Raw genomic sequence first — 16,941 nt, 5'->3', positions numbered from 1 at the left:
TGGGTGCACTCCCATCTTTGGAGGAGAAACGAAAGCCAGGCTTCGATGGTGTAGAAATTGGCGTGGAATCTTCAAACTGGAAGCGGTTTAAGAGCTGTCTAACGTACGTAGATTAACTCATTATTATTACCCCCTCAATATATGCAAACTGGATGCCCAAGTAATAGTGCAACCAGCCCATGTCTGTCATTGCAAACAATTTCTGCAAATGAGCTTTGAAATCTGCAATTTTGTCCTTATCTGGCCTAGTGACAAGCATGTCATCCACATAAAGAATGGGAATTAAAAATTCTGCAGCACTCTTTCGGATATAAAGAGTTGTTTTTGTATGACTATTTTGAAAGCCATGGGCTGTCAAATATGCATGTATCTTGGCATACCATGCCCGGGGTGCCTACTTCAATCCATAAAAGGGTCTTTTTGAGCCGGCAAACCTGATTTTGAGAACCTTTTTCCTCAAACCCAGAAGGCTGAGTGACATAGACCTCTTTTTGTAAATCATTTTGAAGGAAGGCGGTCTTAATGTCCATTGATGCACCTCCTAATGTCTGTGGGATGCAAGAAAGAAAGAAAGAAAGAAAGAAAGTTTATTAAAGTCTTCGGAAGACCGATGGGTCTATGAGACTGTGAAAATCTTGATACAACGAGCTGTGGTAGTGGAGCTACTAAACGAGCATCCATACCAATGCAAAATGCAAAAATGCAGAATGGCAGTACTAAGTCCTAAGTACAACATAGTCATGTCGATGGTCGACTCTATACCAATCTCAGCATCATCATCAATATCATCATCATCCCCAGCAACAGCAAGATATCAGGATGGATGAGGCAATGGAGGCATGAAGTCGGCAATAGAGTGTTGTCGGCCACTCAGAGGTGCGGTCTTGGCACATCTCCTGGTCGTAGCTCTGCGTCTAACCAGGGCTACTGTGACCCCCGTCGGTCGGGCTCCGACTCTAAACAAGGAGGGGATGTCTCCAAGTGTGATTTGTGTTCGACCCTCTGTCTGAGCTGTCGGGTCACGGGCTCCGGGTCACGGTCATGTTGAGGCCTCGTCTCGTTGGGGTCCATGTGATCTAGCTGAAAGAACTCCATGATAGAGCTCTGAGAGGGATCAACCGAGGAAGAAGTATGCTCCTGTCTCTGTGCTCGGAGTATCCTCTTGCGGTGTCTAAGTGCCTCATGAATGAAACCTGCCAAACACCGCTGGTCTGGGTAGGAGAGGAAACGGGCTAAAATCCCATAACTATCCCTGAAGAGGCAGTGGAAACGTCCTCGGATCTCATAGTACACAGGACACCTGAAGATGAAATGCTCCTCTGTCTCAACCTCTTGTATGTCACACAGTGTGCATGAAAGGACTGAAGGGGGAAGAAGAGCCGGAAGGAGAGAGTGAGAGAGAGAGAAGACTTAAGTGTGCGGGTGTGAAGTGATGAGCCACACCACAAACTCATTAGTTTTATTAGGATTAGGTTTTACCCTATGACTGTCTTAAGACAGTCATAGGTGTCCTATCTTTAATAAAGGGGTGGCAATGTGCCTTTACCCCAACAACCTCCCACCTAAAGGCCAATGTGCCTAAAGGGGAGAAAAGAATAAAAATACAGCAATATACAGTTACTGTATACAAGACCATAAAATAAGAATGGTCTTATCCTAATCCCATGATGTGGCGGTAATGTGCAAACCGCTCTGTAGGCAAGCTCTTAGTGAGCAAATCTGCAGGATTATCATCAGTATGCACCTTCACAAGCTCAAGTCGCTTGTCTTCCAGTACCTCCCTGATGAAATGATATTTCACATCAATGTGCTTGGTCTTTTGATGAAAGACTGGATTCTTTGCCAACATGATAGCACTCTGACTATCACAATGCAAAACTGGCATATCTCCTGTAATGCCCAAATCTCCCACCAGCCGAGTAAGCCATATTGCTTCCTTGCAAGCCTCAGTGGCTGCAACATATTCAGCTTCAGTAGTTGACAGTGCAATGCATTTCTGCAACCGAGACACCCATGATATAGCACCTCCTGCAAATGTGAAAATATAACCGGTAGTAGACTTCCGGTTATCTGCATTCCCTGCATAGTCTGAATCTGTAAAACCATGCACCAATGCATCCTGCCTACCATAGCATATGCACAAGTCTTTGGTACCCTTGAGATACCTCAAGACACCTTTCACTGCTTCCCAGTGCCGCTTGCCTGGATTTGCCATATACCTGCTGATGACTCCCACCGCAAAGGCAATATCCGGACGAGTGGCAACCATGGCATACATCAAAGATCCAACTGCAGATGCATACGGAACCTTGGCCATTTCAGCCTTATCATCATCTGATCTGGGGCTGTCCTTACTGCTGAGTTTTAAATGTGGAGGCAACGGGGTATAATAGACTTCCCCCCCTCCATTTTAAAGCGCTGCAGTACTTTGTCAATGTACTCTTTCTGTGACAGAAACAAAAGTCCCTTGGACCTGTCACGAGTAATCCGCATGCCAAGAATATGATTTGCATCACCCAAGTCTTTCATGTCAAAAGACTTATGCAGTTGTTTCTTCAAAGCACTAATCTCATGCTGAGATTTACTGGCAATAAGCATGTCATCCACATATAGAATGAGTAGCATCAAACTGCCATCCTTTGCACGTTTGGTGTACAAGCAATGATCGGTCTCACACCTATGATACCCTTGGGACTGCATGAAGGCATCAAACTTCTTGTACCATTCTCTTGGCGCCTGCTTGAGTCCATACAAGCTCCTCTTGAGCTTACACACAAGCTGCTCTTTCCCTTTAACAGCATATCCCTCTGGCTGACTCATATAGATCTCATCATGGAGATCTCCGTGAAGAAAGGCTGTCTTCACATCCATCTGACATAAATCCATGTCGTTATGAGCAACAAGAGCTAACAGTGCTCTCAAAGTAGTCATCTTGACCACAGGGGAAAAGATCTCATCAAAGTCAATGCCTTTCTCCTGCTTAAATCCCTTGGCAACCAATCTGGCCTTATACCTCGGTAAAGCATTTGAATCCACTTTGACTTTGTAAACCCACTTGCATGGCAAAACCTTTCTGCCTGCAGGTAGCTGCACCAAGTCCCATGTATCATTTTGAAGTAGAGAGTCCATTTCTGACTGCATGGCTTTCTCCCACTTCTTTTTCTCTGTTCTTCCCATAGCTTCCTTGAAGCTGGAAGGCTCACCACAATCTGTTAGCATGATAAAATCAGCCACATTATTGGCTCCTGGAACAAACCTGGCAGGAGTCCATTGTACACGGGTGCTCCTTCTAACAAAATGTTCCGGATTAGGCTGCTGTCCAGCCTGTTTTCATGCATGACGGGTGGCTGTACCACCATATCTGGCTGTTCTACAGCCCCATCTGCTGGCATATCCAGTGGTGCATCATTGGCAAAATTATCTGGCTGATTTTCAGCCTGTATACCCTCTTGAACAGGGTTATCTGCAGCAGCCTGCTGCTGCATATAAATGGGCATTCTTTGCTGTCCAACATCATCATAAATAACCCTCCTGTATTCCATAGGTTGCACGGGTTCCTTGTGTACACTATCCTCTTTAAAGATGACATCATTGCTGCGTATAATCTTCCGTTTAACGGGATCCCATAACCTGTACCCCATTTCACCTTCGTCACCATAACCCATAAAGATGCATCTGATAGTCTTTGGAACCAGTTTGGTGCGTAGTTCTTTGCGTACATGAGCAAAGCACTCGCAGCCAAATACACGTAAGTGCTTATATGAAGGTGGCTTGCCAGACCACACCTCCTCTGGCACTTTCAACTCCAAAGCCTTGTTTGGCGACCTGTTAATAATGTGAACTGCTGTTTGCACGGCTTCTGCCCAAAAGCCATGGGGTAATGCAGCATAAGACAACATACATCGAACCTTCTCCTGAATAGTTCGATTCATCCGCTCACTTGCACCATTTTGAGATGCATTATGAGGGGCTGTGAGTTCCTGTTTGATGCCCTTAGCTTGGCAAAACTGCACAAAAGCATGTGACACATACTCACCCCCATTATCGGATCTGAGGCATTTCAGCCTACGACCTGTCCGATTCTCAACCTGAGCGACAAACCTCTTGAAAGCATCTAAGGCATCGCCCTTATGCTTCAAGAAATAGACCCACACTTTGCGTGTGGCATCATCAATGAAAGTAATAAAATATTTTGCACCCCCTAGTGATAACTGTGGCATCTCACACAAATCAGTGTGCACTAGATCAAGCGGTGCTCTATTCTGGGGAGTTCTCCTCTTATGAGGAGTCACAGAATGCTTGCCAAATATGCAATGATCACAAGTAGGCAAATCTGAAAAAGAAAGAGACGGCAGATAACCCAAACGTGACAGTTCTGTACTCCTTTAAGAGACATGTGTCCCAACCGGCTATGCCACAATGAAACCTTTGGCAGCTCGGTTATGGCAACAACATGATTACCCACACTGGAAACATAAAGAGGGTACAAGGTATCACTCTTAAAACCCTCAGCCACTACAGCCTGGCCATCAGTAATTACCCATTTGGAATCCCCAAATGTGGTGTGGTAACCACTGTCATCCAATAAGCCAGTGCTAATCAAATTTTTCTTGATTTGCGGCACATGGCGGACACCATCAAGCATGAATATGCGTCCATCAGGAAATACTATCTGTATACTGCCAATCCCTGCAATCTGACATGCATAGTTGTTCCCAAGATGAACAACTCCATGAGTACCTGTGTAGGAAGTAAACCACTCCCTATGAGGAGTAACATGAAAAGAAGCACCTGAATCCAAGAGCCAGGTGTGCATGTCATGGCCATCAATAACCAAAGCATGTGCTATTACAGCAGAAGAGCATAAAACATCATGTATGTCACTGTCACTGTCCTCTGCTGCAACATTCACTGCATCCAAGTCATCTGCCTTGGCCTTGCCTTGCCTTTGCTTGCATTGCCTGCATCCTTTGTTTCAGCCTTCTTGGCTTTTTGATCCCGTATGAACTTGAAGCACTTAGACTTCACATGTCCCTTCTTGCCACAATAAAAGCATTCAATATCCTTTTTGCCACGGGACTGACTGCGGGATTCGGACTTACTAGCAGATCTCCCCTTCTGCTGAGTCCTGCCTCTATCCTGTACTTGCAAGGCATTTGAAGACTTGCTGCTCGCATTATTCTTCCTGCTCATCTCCTCCATAAGGAGAGAGCTCTCTACATCAGCATACATAAGAGTGACATTCGAATTTGACAGGGTGGTCTTGAAAGTGTCCCAACTCTCAGGGAGGGTACACAGCAAGAAAGTAGCCTTGAACTCCTCATCAAGATTCAATCCCTGTGCAATCAGCTGTGTAAAGATGGCATTGAACTCACTCAAGTGTGAGGTCATAGCTGTACCTTCCTTCATGCGAAGATCAACCAGCTTCTTCAACCAATAAACCTTACTGGCTGAGCTCTTTTGGGCATACAATTCTTCTAGCCTTTGCCATAGACCATAAGAGGTCTTTTCAGCCTGAACATTGAACACAAGAGTGTCAGAAATAGTGAGCATGATAGCTGCCCTTGCGGACAAATCAAGCTCTTCCCAGTCATCAGCTGCCATGTCAGATGGCTTGACACCCTTCACCCTTATGGGCTTAGAAATCTTCTTTAACAGAAGTACATTCAAGCACTGTTCTGCCCATAATGCATAATTGTGTGCTCCTTCCAGTTTCTTTATGTTCAGAATTGAAGATTCACTTCCCCCTGATGCCATATCAGATAGGGAAAGTACCTGACTCCCTGGAAGAAAAAAAAACAGAATAAAAATTCTGATTTCTCAGAAAAAACCTGCTCTATCAAGAGCCAGGAGCACTCACAATAGTGCTGTTTTTTTTACTGTCAGGAAATCTGCAGCAAAACAGAAAATTCTCCCAGTTACTGTACCTTCTGAAACACTGTACCGTGCTCAAATAGGCATAAAAACAGTAATTTCAGACTGCTGCAGCTGCTCAACAAGTGCTTAACAGTGCATAATCAGCTGACAAAGCACAAACACTGCTGTAAACACTGCTGTACTGGCTGTACTGATCACTTCTCCCACCTCAGATGAGGTATTGCACTGAGTTAATATGCATAAACCACTTGGCAAACACCCCAAAAAAAATGACACTTCAGCCTGTCACAAAACCTGCAACAGAAAATGGGATAAATCCCAAGCAATCACCCTTCTGCCAAGGGGATAAAATGCATCTGAAGATCTCTGTCGGTAACCCAAGTGCTATCAAACAAAGTCTGGGCAAAAGCCCCTTGATCTGACACCTGAACCAAGTGAAGAATACCTCAACATTGAGGTAGCATGCAATATGAAAATCTCTCTGACAAAATCATCCAACAGTGTAATGCATATACTGCCCTGTGTAGAAATGACATACACAGATCCCAACGTACAAACACTCAATGAGGAACCTTTTGAGCACTGTCAACGATGGACAGTTAGGGACCGAGTAAACTAGATGCGCCCTGGCTAAGCGTGGCTCAACTGAGGTTCTCTGAGTGTTGCACAAGAAATGTGACCTGCAAGAAAATGTCACCTCGACACTGCGGAAATCGAGGCAAATGTGTGCTCTCTGGCACCACACTACCTCAAGGCATACAAAGCATCAACTGCCAGGCAAAAGCCCTATGATCTGCTCACCCGGAAACTGAGATTCAAGCCCAGTAAAAGCATAAGAGTCCTCTGCAAAATCAAGGCATTTCCTTCACGAAAAACAGATAACTGTGCAATCAACCACACACTGTGGTTCTCTTCTCCTCAAGCACGAGGTAAATGAAGGTACTTGCTGTACTTTCAAGAAAAACACAGTGCTGTGAACTGAAAGATGATCCTGAATCAAGAGCAGAGAGCTCTTTCTCCTTCTTTTCTTCCCACAAAAAAAAACTGCCTGTTGTACTTGATGTACCTTCGCAGTGTACGGAATCCCAGAAGAGGGAAAGAAGAAAAAAAAATTTCGGAAGTTCTTCCCCTGATGCAGCTCCCTGCAGGTGCGGCGACTTCGTCCGTACTGTACGGAAGCCCGTCGTACGGACTGCCGTACGGTCGTGTACCTGTAGCCTGTGCGACGCCCGAGAGCTTAGCAACTAGCAGCTGCTGGCGTGACGCGGCGCCGCCCTGCTGCAGCTAGCAGCTGCTATACAGCCCGCGCCCAGCTCCATGCCTGCGCCCGCGCCAGCTCCCGTGCCCTGCTCGATGCCTGCGCCCGCGCCCTGATCCGTGCCCGCGCCCGCGATGCAATGCCGTCGCTGCTCGATGCCCGTCCGTACGGATGTACGGACGACGTACGTCCGTACGGCGCTGCTGCTTGCTGGCTAGGTAGAGGTCGAGGGGTAAGGTGGCTAGGCAAGGATAGAGGGGAAAAGGTGGCTCTGATACCAGTTGAAAGGACTGAAGGGGGAAGAAGAGCCGGAAGGAGAGAGTGAGAGAGAGAGAAGACTTAAGTGTGCGGGTGTGAAGTGATGAGCCACACCACAAACTCATTAGTTTTATTAGGATTAGGTTTTACCCTATGACTGTCTTAAGACAGTCATAGGTGTCCTATCTTTAATAAAGGGGTGGCAATGTGCCTTTACCCCAACAGTGCATATGTGCCGCTCCCTGGGTAGTTGCTCTGCTCTGCCGCTCTCGATGCGAAGTCTATGTGAAGAGACCCGAAACTGCCCAAGAGAGATCCTCAGCGAGTGGGGTAGGTGAATCTGTGTGTATCCTGGTGGGTCAATGAAACCCTCCGCTGTGATATGTAAGAAGTGATCTCTGTAGAAGCTAAGCTTCACTGGGAGTTCACTTGGTTCCAACCAGGTCCGAAAAGTGTGTAGCTGTAGTAGATCCTCACGGATAACCTGGTTGACCTGGTGTGATAAGAGGGGAGAGAACGGAGCATCCATGCTATACTGGAAGGGAGGTAGTCTATCCATGTGGAGCCCCAGTCGCTTAAACCATCTCTCTGTACGTGCATACTAGCACCTCTGATCTTCTCCTGCTGCAAGTGTCATAGAAGAGGATAGAGCTATGCATGGTAGCCTGCTACGCCCCGAGGTATAATCCCCATATTCCCTAACTCGGTACAGATATGTGATGACCTGAAATGCAGCATCTAGTTGTAAAGGGGGTGACCCGAACTCAGCCTGAATGATCTGGTAAGGAACGGATGACTTACCACGAATCATCCGTGATAACATGAGAACTTGTAGCCGCTCCACACGGGCCCACTCTGTATCCGACAAGTCTGGCTCCCAACAAGGGCTGTCGTACATCCCCGCTGGGCGAGCTAAGGAGTCAAAAAGCAACCCCTTGGTGCGTGGATCTTGAAAGTGCGAGCGGAAGCACTGCCTCTCTAGCTTGGCCAATGAGGCATACCCTCTACTCAAGCGTGCCTGCATCGCGGGTCTCATAGTGAAGCTCGATTCGGAGAAGATAACCCCAAGATAAGTGTATGATGAAACTATCTCAACAGATGACCCCATAAATGTGAACTGCTCTTGACGCATGATGGCTCGAGATGTATTGAAGATCATGACCTTGGTTTTACCCAGGGTGACCTTCAAATCATGAGACTCACAAAAGGACTGTAGTGCGTTTAGGTGTCTCTGAAGCCCCTCTGCTGAGGAAGAGCATCACTGTCTCAAGCTTGTCAATGTAGAGGCCAAACAAGGTAGGCGACAAAGGACACCCTTGTTTGACCCCGATGGTACTCATGAATTCGTCTGTCCACCCGGATCCTGTCTGAACTCTGCCAGAAACTCTCTTGTAAAGTGCCATGACAGCCCAAATGATCTCCTGGTCATAACCCAAGTCCTGTAGGCGCCGGATGAGGTGGGCTCTCGGGACCGTGTCAAATCCCTTGCGGAAATCCACAAAGAAACAATAAACCCTCTGCTTCCGTGACCTCGCCTCCTCGATGATACATCTGAGCGTGAGAATGTGGTGGATCCATGGTTCCATGATCACGCCGGAATCCGGCCTATCTTGTTGCTCTAAGTCCTCGACACTCTGCAAGTTTGCTAACCTTGGAGTCAAGTACTGATGCATAAATCTCGGACATGACATGTCCAATCATAATGGTTCTGTAGTTCTCCGGGCTCATGGGATCCCCTGCCTTGTGGATGGGTGAGATAGTGTTAATGGTCCAAGTGTGTGGAAATTCCAAACAAACCGCTTCATTAAAAAGCTTTGCTAAGATCGGGGCTAGGAGGTTAATCCCATATGCAATGAACTCAGTGCATAGCCCCTCATGATCCTTCACTCGACCATTATGAAGTTTCATTACGGCATCCTTTACCCCTCCTCTAGTGAAGAGGGTGCAGGATGTGGGACGAGGCATGTGTGAGAGGTTAGGGACTAGCTGATTTGGGATGTCATAAAGTGTGCGTGCATAATCAAACCAGATCTGGGTGTCAGTGAGTGGCGGAGGGGACCGTCCTTCTAGAAATCTCCGCCAGAAGTCCTTAGAGTTGTTACTAAACAAAATGTTTAGTAGCTCCTCCTCGTTTCGACGAACGAAGTCTAGTTTCTTCCTCCGTACCAGTCTACGGTATTCATGTAGCGTATCTGTTGCGCTTGGAAGACTGTTTTTGGTTTCGAATCTGAGTTGACGGCGTAAGGCCTTACACTCATCATCGTACCAACTATTACAAGGTACAGTTCCAGGGGGTGGTAGGCGGGTGGAGCGGGTGGTGTGGGAAAAAGCGTGAATGGCAGTCTCGTGTAGTGAGCGGGTGACAAGGGCAGCACGATCCTCTAAAAGGGGTATGAAGTCAATATAAGCGAGAAGTATGAAGAAGGTGAGTGATCCCGATCAAAGCGTATATCGTGGTAGGTGGAGTAAGCACTGAGTGGGGTGGAAGATGTTGTGCGAAGGGAGGTGGAGATGCGAAAGAAAAGGTATGTATGATCAGCCCTTGGGGGGAGAGGTGCTATAGTGAAGTCAGTAATGCGAAAGAGCAATGATGCACCGTATGGTTGTGATGCGTGAGGTGGGAGCAAAGGTCTCTTCAAAATCAATGCCATGTTGCTATGCATAACCCTTTGCAACAAGACGCCCGTGGTTTCTTTCCGATATTTGTTTTAACTTTGGATTCTCATCTCCTATTTTTCTCTATGTGGGAGACCATTGTAATGCTTCAAAATATATTAATGTTATAGGACTTCTAGGTTTCCTTGGTTTTGTCGGAGGATCTGAATTACTATTATGAAAGCCTTGCATCATTGTAATAAAGAAATATGCTTGGCTACTAAAGAAATATGCTTGGAAGTAGCCAAGTAGGAGGTGTACCTCATTCACATCTGATCAGATGTCGACGTTCTTTCTTTTTCTTCTCTCTATCCTATCTCCCATGTGAAAATTTGAATGATATGCTCATAGGCCCATATTACCAATAGCACATGAGGTAGGCTGATTTCTTAGCTTCATTTAAATTTCAGATCTAACATATCCAAGAAAGGAGAACATGTTACCCTCAAAGACCATGGGTTCACGCTATTTCGAAAGCTAATCATGAGGAGCTATCGATTATGAAGGAAAGGTAAAAGAGGATCCTGGATTTTTATGTATTGGGACAGATTTTGAGTGAAGGAGGAGGTTATAAGGATTAGTATGTACGTGATGGGTATCTGTAGAATCAAAACAGAATGTGTGTGACACAGGATATGAGATAGAAGGTAATCAAGGAGTGTCACAGCTTGGACATTGGTTTGTCACCACCTTAGGGAAGCTTGAAAGGTATTCTTATTGGCCTCAAATCAGGGAAGATGTTTTTCAGTATGTTTCATGCTGTCCTATTCAGCAAAAGGCTAAGTATGGCCGCTTGAAGCCTCAATGGTTACTGCAGCCTTTAGGGGCTCTAGAGGCACCATGGGAACATATTGCTAAGGACTTTCTTATATGTTTTCCTAGGTCGCCACATGGACATGATATGATCTGGATTGTGATTGATAGATTCAACAAGCAAGCGCATTTTCCTTACAAGAAGACGTCGAGACCAGATGTTGAGAGCAATAGACACAACAACTTCTTCTCACAAACTTTCTGCAACATGGGTTGTCAAAGCCATTCTCAATGTTGAAGAGATGTGGTCTCAGCTCCTATTGAGAAACTTTCAATAGGCCAGACCAGTCAAGGAAAATAAATGGAAGAATTTCCCTCCTGAACCATGCACAATCAAAGGAATCTCCTTATGGCTGTCAATGTGGAACTCCTTTGAGGCAATCAAAGCCCAGTTGGTCTGGTGAGGGAAGGGTAATTTCATGGCAGTAGACTCTTTATGGTTTTCAGCCATCTTTCAGATTGATCAGCTTAGTAATGAAAATGTTCCTCAAGCCTGGTCTCTTTTTTAAAAAGGTTTGCAGGTGTGGGGTCAACTATGGGATAAAGCTGAGCTTAACTGGAAGCAAAGGCCAGACATTACAAGGGAGTTTCGGCTTAACAATAGAGACAAGGGACTTGTCTGTCAAAGCTTGAGTCTGTGGTCAAGAAATGATATATGGAGGGGTGGATCCCAGCTCATTTTCAATTAGAATTGATGCCACTGAGTTGATTAGAACTCTTAATGAGAGATTGTCTAGATCACACTCCTCATTCTCATGGCATAGTAGATTTTAAGATATATGGCTTAAAAGCATACCAGAGAACATGTCAGCTCATCTCTCACAATCCTGTTTGGACAAACTTTAGGAGTGAGGATAGGCAAGAAACAGATGGAAGGTGCAAGAGATGCTAGAGTCTAACATACGATGACTTTCACTTTTTTTGTTGTGTGACAACCTACAAGGAGATTATGGAGGAAATTCACATTATTGTGGGAGAGCCAATTAACTGGAAGGCTATCCTCATTCGCAATTCTTGCACCGGGAGAGAGGAATGAACAGAAGTCAAAATATGTGTGCTCCTTGGGCAATTTGGACAGCGAGAGCATCTTTTCTTAACAGAAGGAATAGACCTGGTATCCAAAAGGCTTCCACATACATATGTAGTTGATACTGGAGGAGGTACTACTGTTCTTTTCTTTTAGGACATGCTGCTGTACCTGTTGCTGATGCACCTGCTGACACTAGAGATTCGGTACCTGCTGCTGCTGCAACTGCTGCTGGACCTGTACATGCTGTTGCTGCTGTACATGCTGATGGTGGTACGTGCTGCTGGACTGTACAATGCTGTTGCTACTGTGCATGCTGATGGTGCTGGTGCTGCAGATATTCATGCAGACCCTGCCTGGCCTGATACTGTTGTACAGTTGCTGTTGCTGCTGCTGTACACGCTGTTACTGAACATGATAATGCTGCTGCTGGTTGATGATGCCCCCAAACATGCTCTTGGAACTCTAGGGGCTTCTGATGGTACCATGGCTGTTGAAGCTTCTGGTTGCAGCCCAGTCTGCTGCTACTTTCTTATAGAGAAAACAGGTTTTTGTTTTTTGGGCAGCGGCCTCCTTGTCTAGCTATACAAGGTTATTGGGAAACATTTTGGAGAACAATAATCTTTTCCTAGTTTTTATGTAGCTATGCTTCAGATACTTGCTGGCAGGTCCAGCTGTAAAGTAGAAGTCATATTTGTAGGCCATCTCTAGACCTTTCATTTGATGCCCTTTGGGCCCTGGTATGTGCCATGTAGCATTAGTTATTGGCACTTAGGACACTTGGTACTTTTAGTGTCTATGACACCTAGTACTAGTGATACCACTAGGACACCTTGTCCTAGGGTTTCCCTTTTATTGTACTTTGTACTTTCATTCTTCATAGTTGATGTGACAGCTTTCAGCTCCTTGCCTTCAGCTTTGTGTTTGCTTCACGCTCACCGCACCTTCAGTGGTATCAGAGCAGTGTTTTCCCTTGATTCCAGCCACTCCTGGTCACTCAGCCTGCCTCCGTCAATCAGTTCCAGCTGGTCGACTAGTTTTTCCAGCTGCTCTCAGCTGGGCGCCTACTCCAAACAGTTCCGGCAGCTTCCCCAAGGAGATTTATCGTGAGGATTCTCTTCTCCAAGCTGTTTCCAACTGTACGACTGCAGCAGACGCCTGTTCTCAGCCATTTCTAGTTGAAACTTGCAGTTCGAAGCTCTCCTGCAGCAGTTTGTCGCCCGAAATCAGCATAATCCTACTTCTTATGTCACACTGTACGGCAGATTTTTTGCCCCCAAAGCTGTCGCCTTTTTTCCTCTCAGCTGAGCGACAGGTTTGCAGCTGATTTGGACCACTGAATCCTCTCAGATCTGCAGGTCGAACTATTGTGAGAGCTCTTCGACTGTTGTTCCAGCTGTTCCGACCTTTTGGCTGCTGAAATCTTCACTTAAGTTTTTGCATTTTCCCTCTTTCAATCAAGGGGCTTTTGGCAAATTTCCCTTACATTATCTGGAACAAGTGTCAAATTGACAATTTTAGCTCAAATCAAAGGGCTTTGGAGAGCTTTTGCTCTCCTTCACTCCCTTTCACTGTTTGAAGCGTTATCAAGCTATTTCAACAGTTTGGGAAGCCTATCCCTTGCAGTATTTGATTTCTGCAATTTTTTCTCTTTACTCCATTTGCAGCTTATTTGGTATTTGAACAAGGCCCTGTCCTGTGTTGCCTTGGGAACGCCCCATGCTGCTTCTGGTATTTTACTTGCAGGTCTACACTTTGGGACAGTTGCAAATTTACAGTCATTTTGTGGACAGCAAGTCCAATCTTTGCAGTGGAAAGCCTTGAGGCTTGTGAACAAATTTGCATTTGTTTTGGAAACTGTCAGTTAGTGCTCTTTGCTCTGCATTTTTTGGCACTATGGCAGGCAACAACAATGATTTGTTTGGCATTCTTCAGAATGATGATAAGTTGGATGGCACCTACTATCCTATGTGGTCTTATCTCACGAAACATGTCCTTGTAGCAAAGAGCTTCTGGAACATTGTTTCTGGAGTTGACTTGAGGCCAGCCACACCTGCTCCAGTGGCGGCCCCTAATGCTGGCACTCCTACAGGGGGGCCTCCTCTTGATGCTTCTTCCTCTAGCACCCCTGTTGCTGCTCCTCCAACTCAGGAACAAATCAGTCAGGGTTCACTTGTCATGCAGGTTAACACGGATAGTGATTGGGCAGGTTGTTCTGACACTAGAGTGTCACACACCGGCAACTGTTTTTGGCTTGGTAACTCCTGCATTTCTTGGCTCAGCAAAAAGCAACCTACAGTTGCCACTTCCAGCTGACACCTAGTACTAGTGGTACCACTAGGACACCTTGTCCTAGGGTTTTCCTTTTATTGTACTTTGTACTTTCATTCTTCATAGTTGATGTGACAGCTTTCAGCTCCTTGCCTTCAGCTGTGTTTGCTTCACCCTCACCGCACCTTCAATATTGTAATATCCTTTCTATAATATGTACAACACAGTTTTGCTTTTTTTAAAATAATACTAAGGTGGCAACACCGTTAGTAGAACAGTTTTACACACATCATCATCAACAGTACACCCCATGTCAACCAGCTGCTTCTTGATAGAATTGAGCCAATTCAATATTGAAGGAAATCCTTTGTCTGGCAGCATCTTCAAACTGTCTAAGTCTTGCTTCAAATGCAATTTAGCGCTCTTCATCTTGGATCCAAATTGTTTCTCCTCGTATGTCCATGCTTCTGCAGCTGTCATCAAGATATGAATATGCTCATCCAGATCCAGACCAATTAATCCCATGGCCTTCTCAGCTCAAATGTCATGCAGCCCTCCATGCAGGTACAGTCACAGATGCTCAGAGCCAGCAACTACGTTCCAGGGCCCCTCTTTGATCATTGCCATATGTGTGTGCAGCTGCCAAGCATTGATAGTTTTGACCGTTAAACTGACTTCATCACTTCTACCTAGTATGCAGCTGTAGCAAAATCTGTCATGATGCACAAGAAGCTTGAAATCCTCAGATCTCAAAGCTTTGATATCAACTGAAAATTACGATCCCAAAAATATGTATTCATTGAAGAAACGAAAATCTGTTACAGAACGTTGCCCTTTAAAGGGCCATTAACTTTTATAAGGCTCCCTTAGCCTACACAGGCTTATTGAGTGTAACACACAAGCATCATACATGCTAATGAAATTTTGACTACATAGGGTTTTTTAACTGACCCTGCTTGCCGCCTTGAGCTAAGACAGCATACTCCACCAGGATGCTTTCCTTGGAGCTTAACTACTCTGAAAAATAGGACAAAAGTCTTGATTCTTTCAATTTGCCATCCCAAAGCCTTGAGATCCTGTGGACACATGGCAAGGCCTTATGCTTGCACTAATTCCCAACTTAGGTGCTTCGTAACATCCAGTCATTAAAACATTGCCTCCATGTTGGTATAACAGGAAGCTGGATGTGACTTTCTTTAAAAACAAACAATGAGGTAATTTTATGACTCTGACTCTTTTTTGGGGAACGTAACCTAAGTCTTAAGCACACCATACCAAAAACTTGCTTAATTAGCAATGAAACAAAAACTAATATTATGCTAGTATTTGTACAAAGTTTGTGTCTATTGGTTGAGACTAACAATTTACATGCTATCTTTCAACTCTTAAAAGAATGTGCGCTGAAATCTGTATTTCTCATTTTGAAGGTTTTTATAGCTTGCGGAAGAGAGGGGACTGGTGATCTATTCCGAAAACCAAAGAATGGAATGTGGGCTTTCATGGAACGTTATTTCAACGAGGGTGTACATATAGACAAAGAGAGGTTGCTTGCTTGCTTTTTTTATTCTTGCTGAGGGATTTAGAAACTACGATATACTTTCTTTTGGCATTTAGTGATAATTTTTGCATGAAGGTATTTCCAGATCTTTCTATGTTGGAGATGCTGCAGGACGGCCCAAAGACCATAGTGACGCAGACAGTGGGTTCGCCAAGGTCTGTATCTTCAATGTTCATGTGTTTTCTGAGCAGCTATGTGCTGTTAAGACTTTCGTTTGCTGTCAGCCTATATGCATTGACCATTTATTGTCACAGGCAATTGGGTTGAAGTTTTTGCTGCCAGAAGATGTCTTTCTTGAGGTTGGTCAGAATAAAATGTGATCTTATGGGATACTGTGATGCCTATCGAACATGGCCAAAATTTGCTCTAAGCTAAAATTGGAAATCTTCCCAGGTCCATCATATGGCTAGCTTGTGTTTCTGCATACATCAAGCATTGGGGAGAAGTCTTGCACGATTGAGAAGAGAGTTGTGCAATTTGCTGAATTTCCTGATTTGTTGCCATTTTTTTTCTGAAATGAGGTGGATTGGAAGTAATGTGATCCTTGAGGAACATGAGAGATACCAATGATCTCTTAAAATGACGCAAGTTTGGGCTTCAGGTTGCATTTGCGTTAAGTATTGTTTATACACATGTATACACACATCGATTATAGTATGATGTGTAATTTTGCAAGATAGGAATCTGCAATTCATGCATGAGCAGGATTCTTCAACAATCCCAATCCCCCTCCCCCTCAACACACATACAAACACATGTACGCGCACTGGGTACTTCAATTTCTCTCTTTTCCAGCAACTCGTATTTTGTTCAATTCATCTATGAGAAGGCCTTGATGTCTTGTCTTCTATGTGTCTTCAAATGACTATCTTATTCTTAAGCAATACAATCTTTATCTTTGACTGAAGAGGAACCCACCTGGGTTGTACATTTTTTACCTCCACTGCCAGGGAAGGAACCAGTTGGCTCTTTACATAATGGCGTGGGACATTTTCATCTAGGATCGGTTTTTGAACCTCAGTGTTTGAGGTCAGCAGTGCGTCCCACAACTGAAATGGTAACAGCCCATTCAATAGCCTTCCCTTCAGGTTGCGGACTTCCATAAGGGCGCGCATGCACATACAACTGCGCGCGCGCGCACACATTATTTCAACTCTTAGGACTAATAAAATTTTGCTATATTTCTAATATTATTCTATCATTTGTATGGATGTTTGGACTTAA

At 44.9% G+C, this 16,941-nt stretch overlaps 1 protein-coding gene across 2 annotated transcripts in view; it reads left to right on the top strand.

Moving 5' to 3' along the window:
• Window positions 1–16,149, top strand: part of LOC147888064 (phosphoesterase) — a 38,565-nt gene extending 22,416 nt beyond the window's left edge. The window contains exons 10-12 of one of the 2 annotated variants that reach the window (XM_087393701.1): window positions 15,587–15,702; window positions 15,793–15,872; window positions 15,972–16,149. In XM_087393701.1, the coding sequence (XP_087249827.1) occupies window positions 15,587–15,702; window positions 15,793–15,847 (171 nt within the window). In that variant the 3' untranslated portion in view covers window positions 15,848–15,872; window positions 15,972–16,149. The remainder of the gene's footprint in view (window positions 1–15,586; window positions 15,703–15,792; window positions 15,873–15,971) is intronic. The other variant, XM_087393699.1, reaches the window with a different exon arrangement.
• The last annotated feature ends 792 nt before the right edge of the window (window positions 16,150–16,941 follow it).

This window comes from Dipteris shenzhenensis, chromosome 22 (genome assembly GCF_047967505.1).
Source record: "Dipteris shenzhenensis isolate YYH24624 ecotype China chromosome 22, Dip_SZ_1.0, whole genome shotgun sequence".
Taxonomy (NCBI): domain Eukaryota; kingdom Viridiplantae; phylum Streptophyta; class Polypodiopsida; order Gleicheniales; family Dipteridaceae; genus Dipteris; species Dipteris shenzhenensis.
The sequence above is the reverse complement of the archived record's forward strand: the minus strand, read 5'-3'. Positions and strand labels throughout refer to the sequence as shown.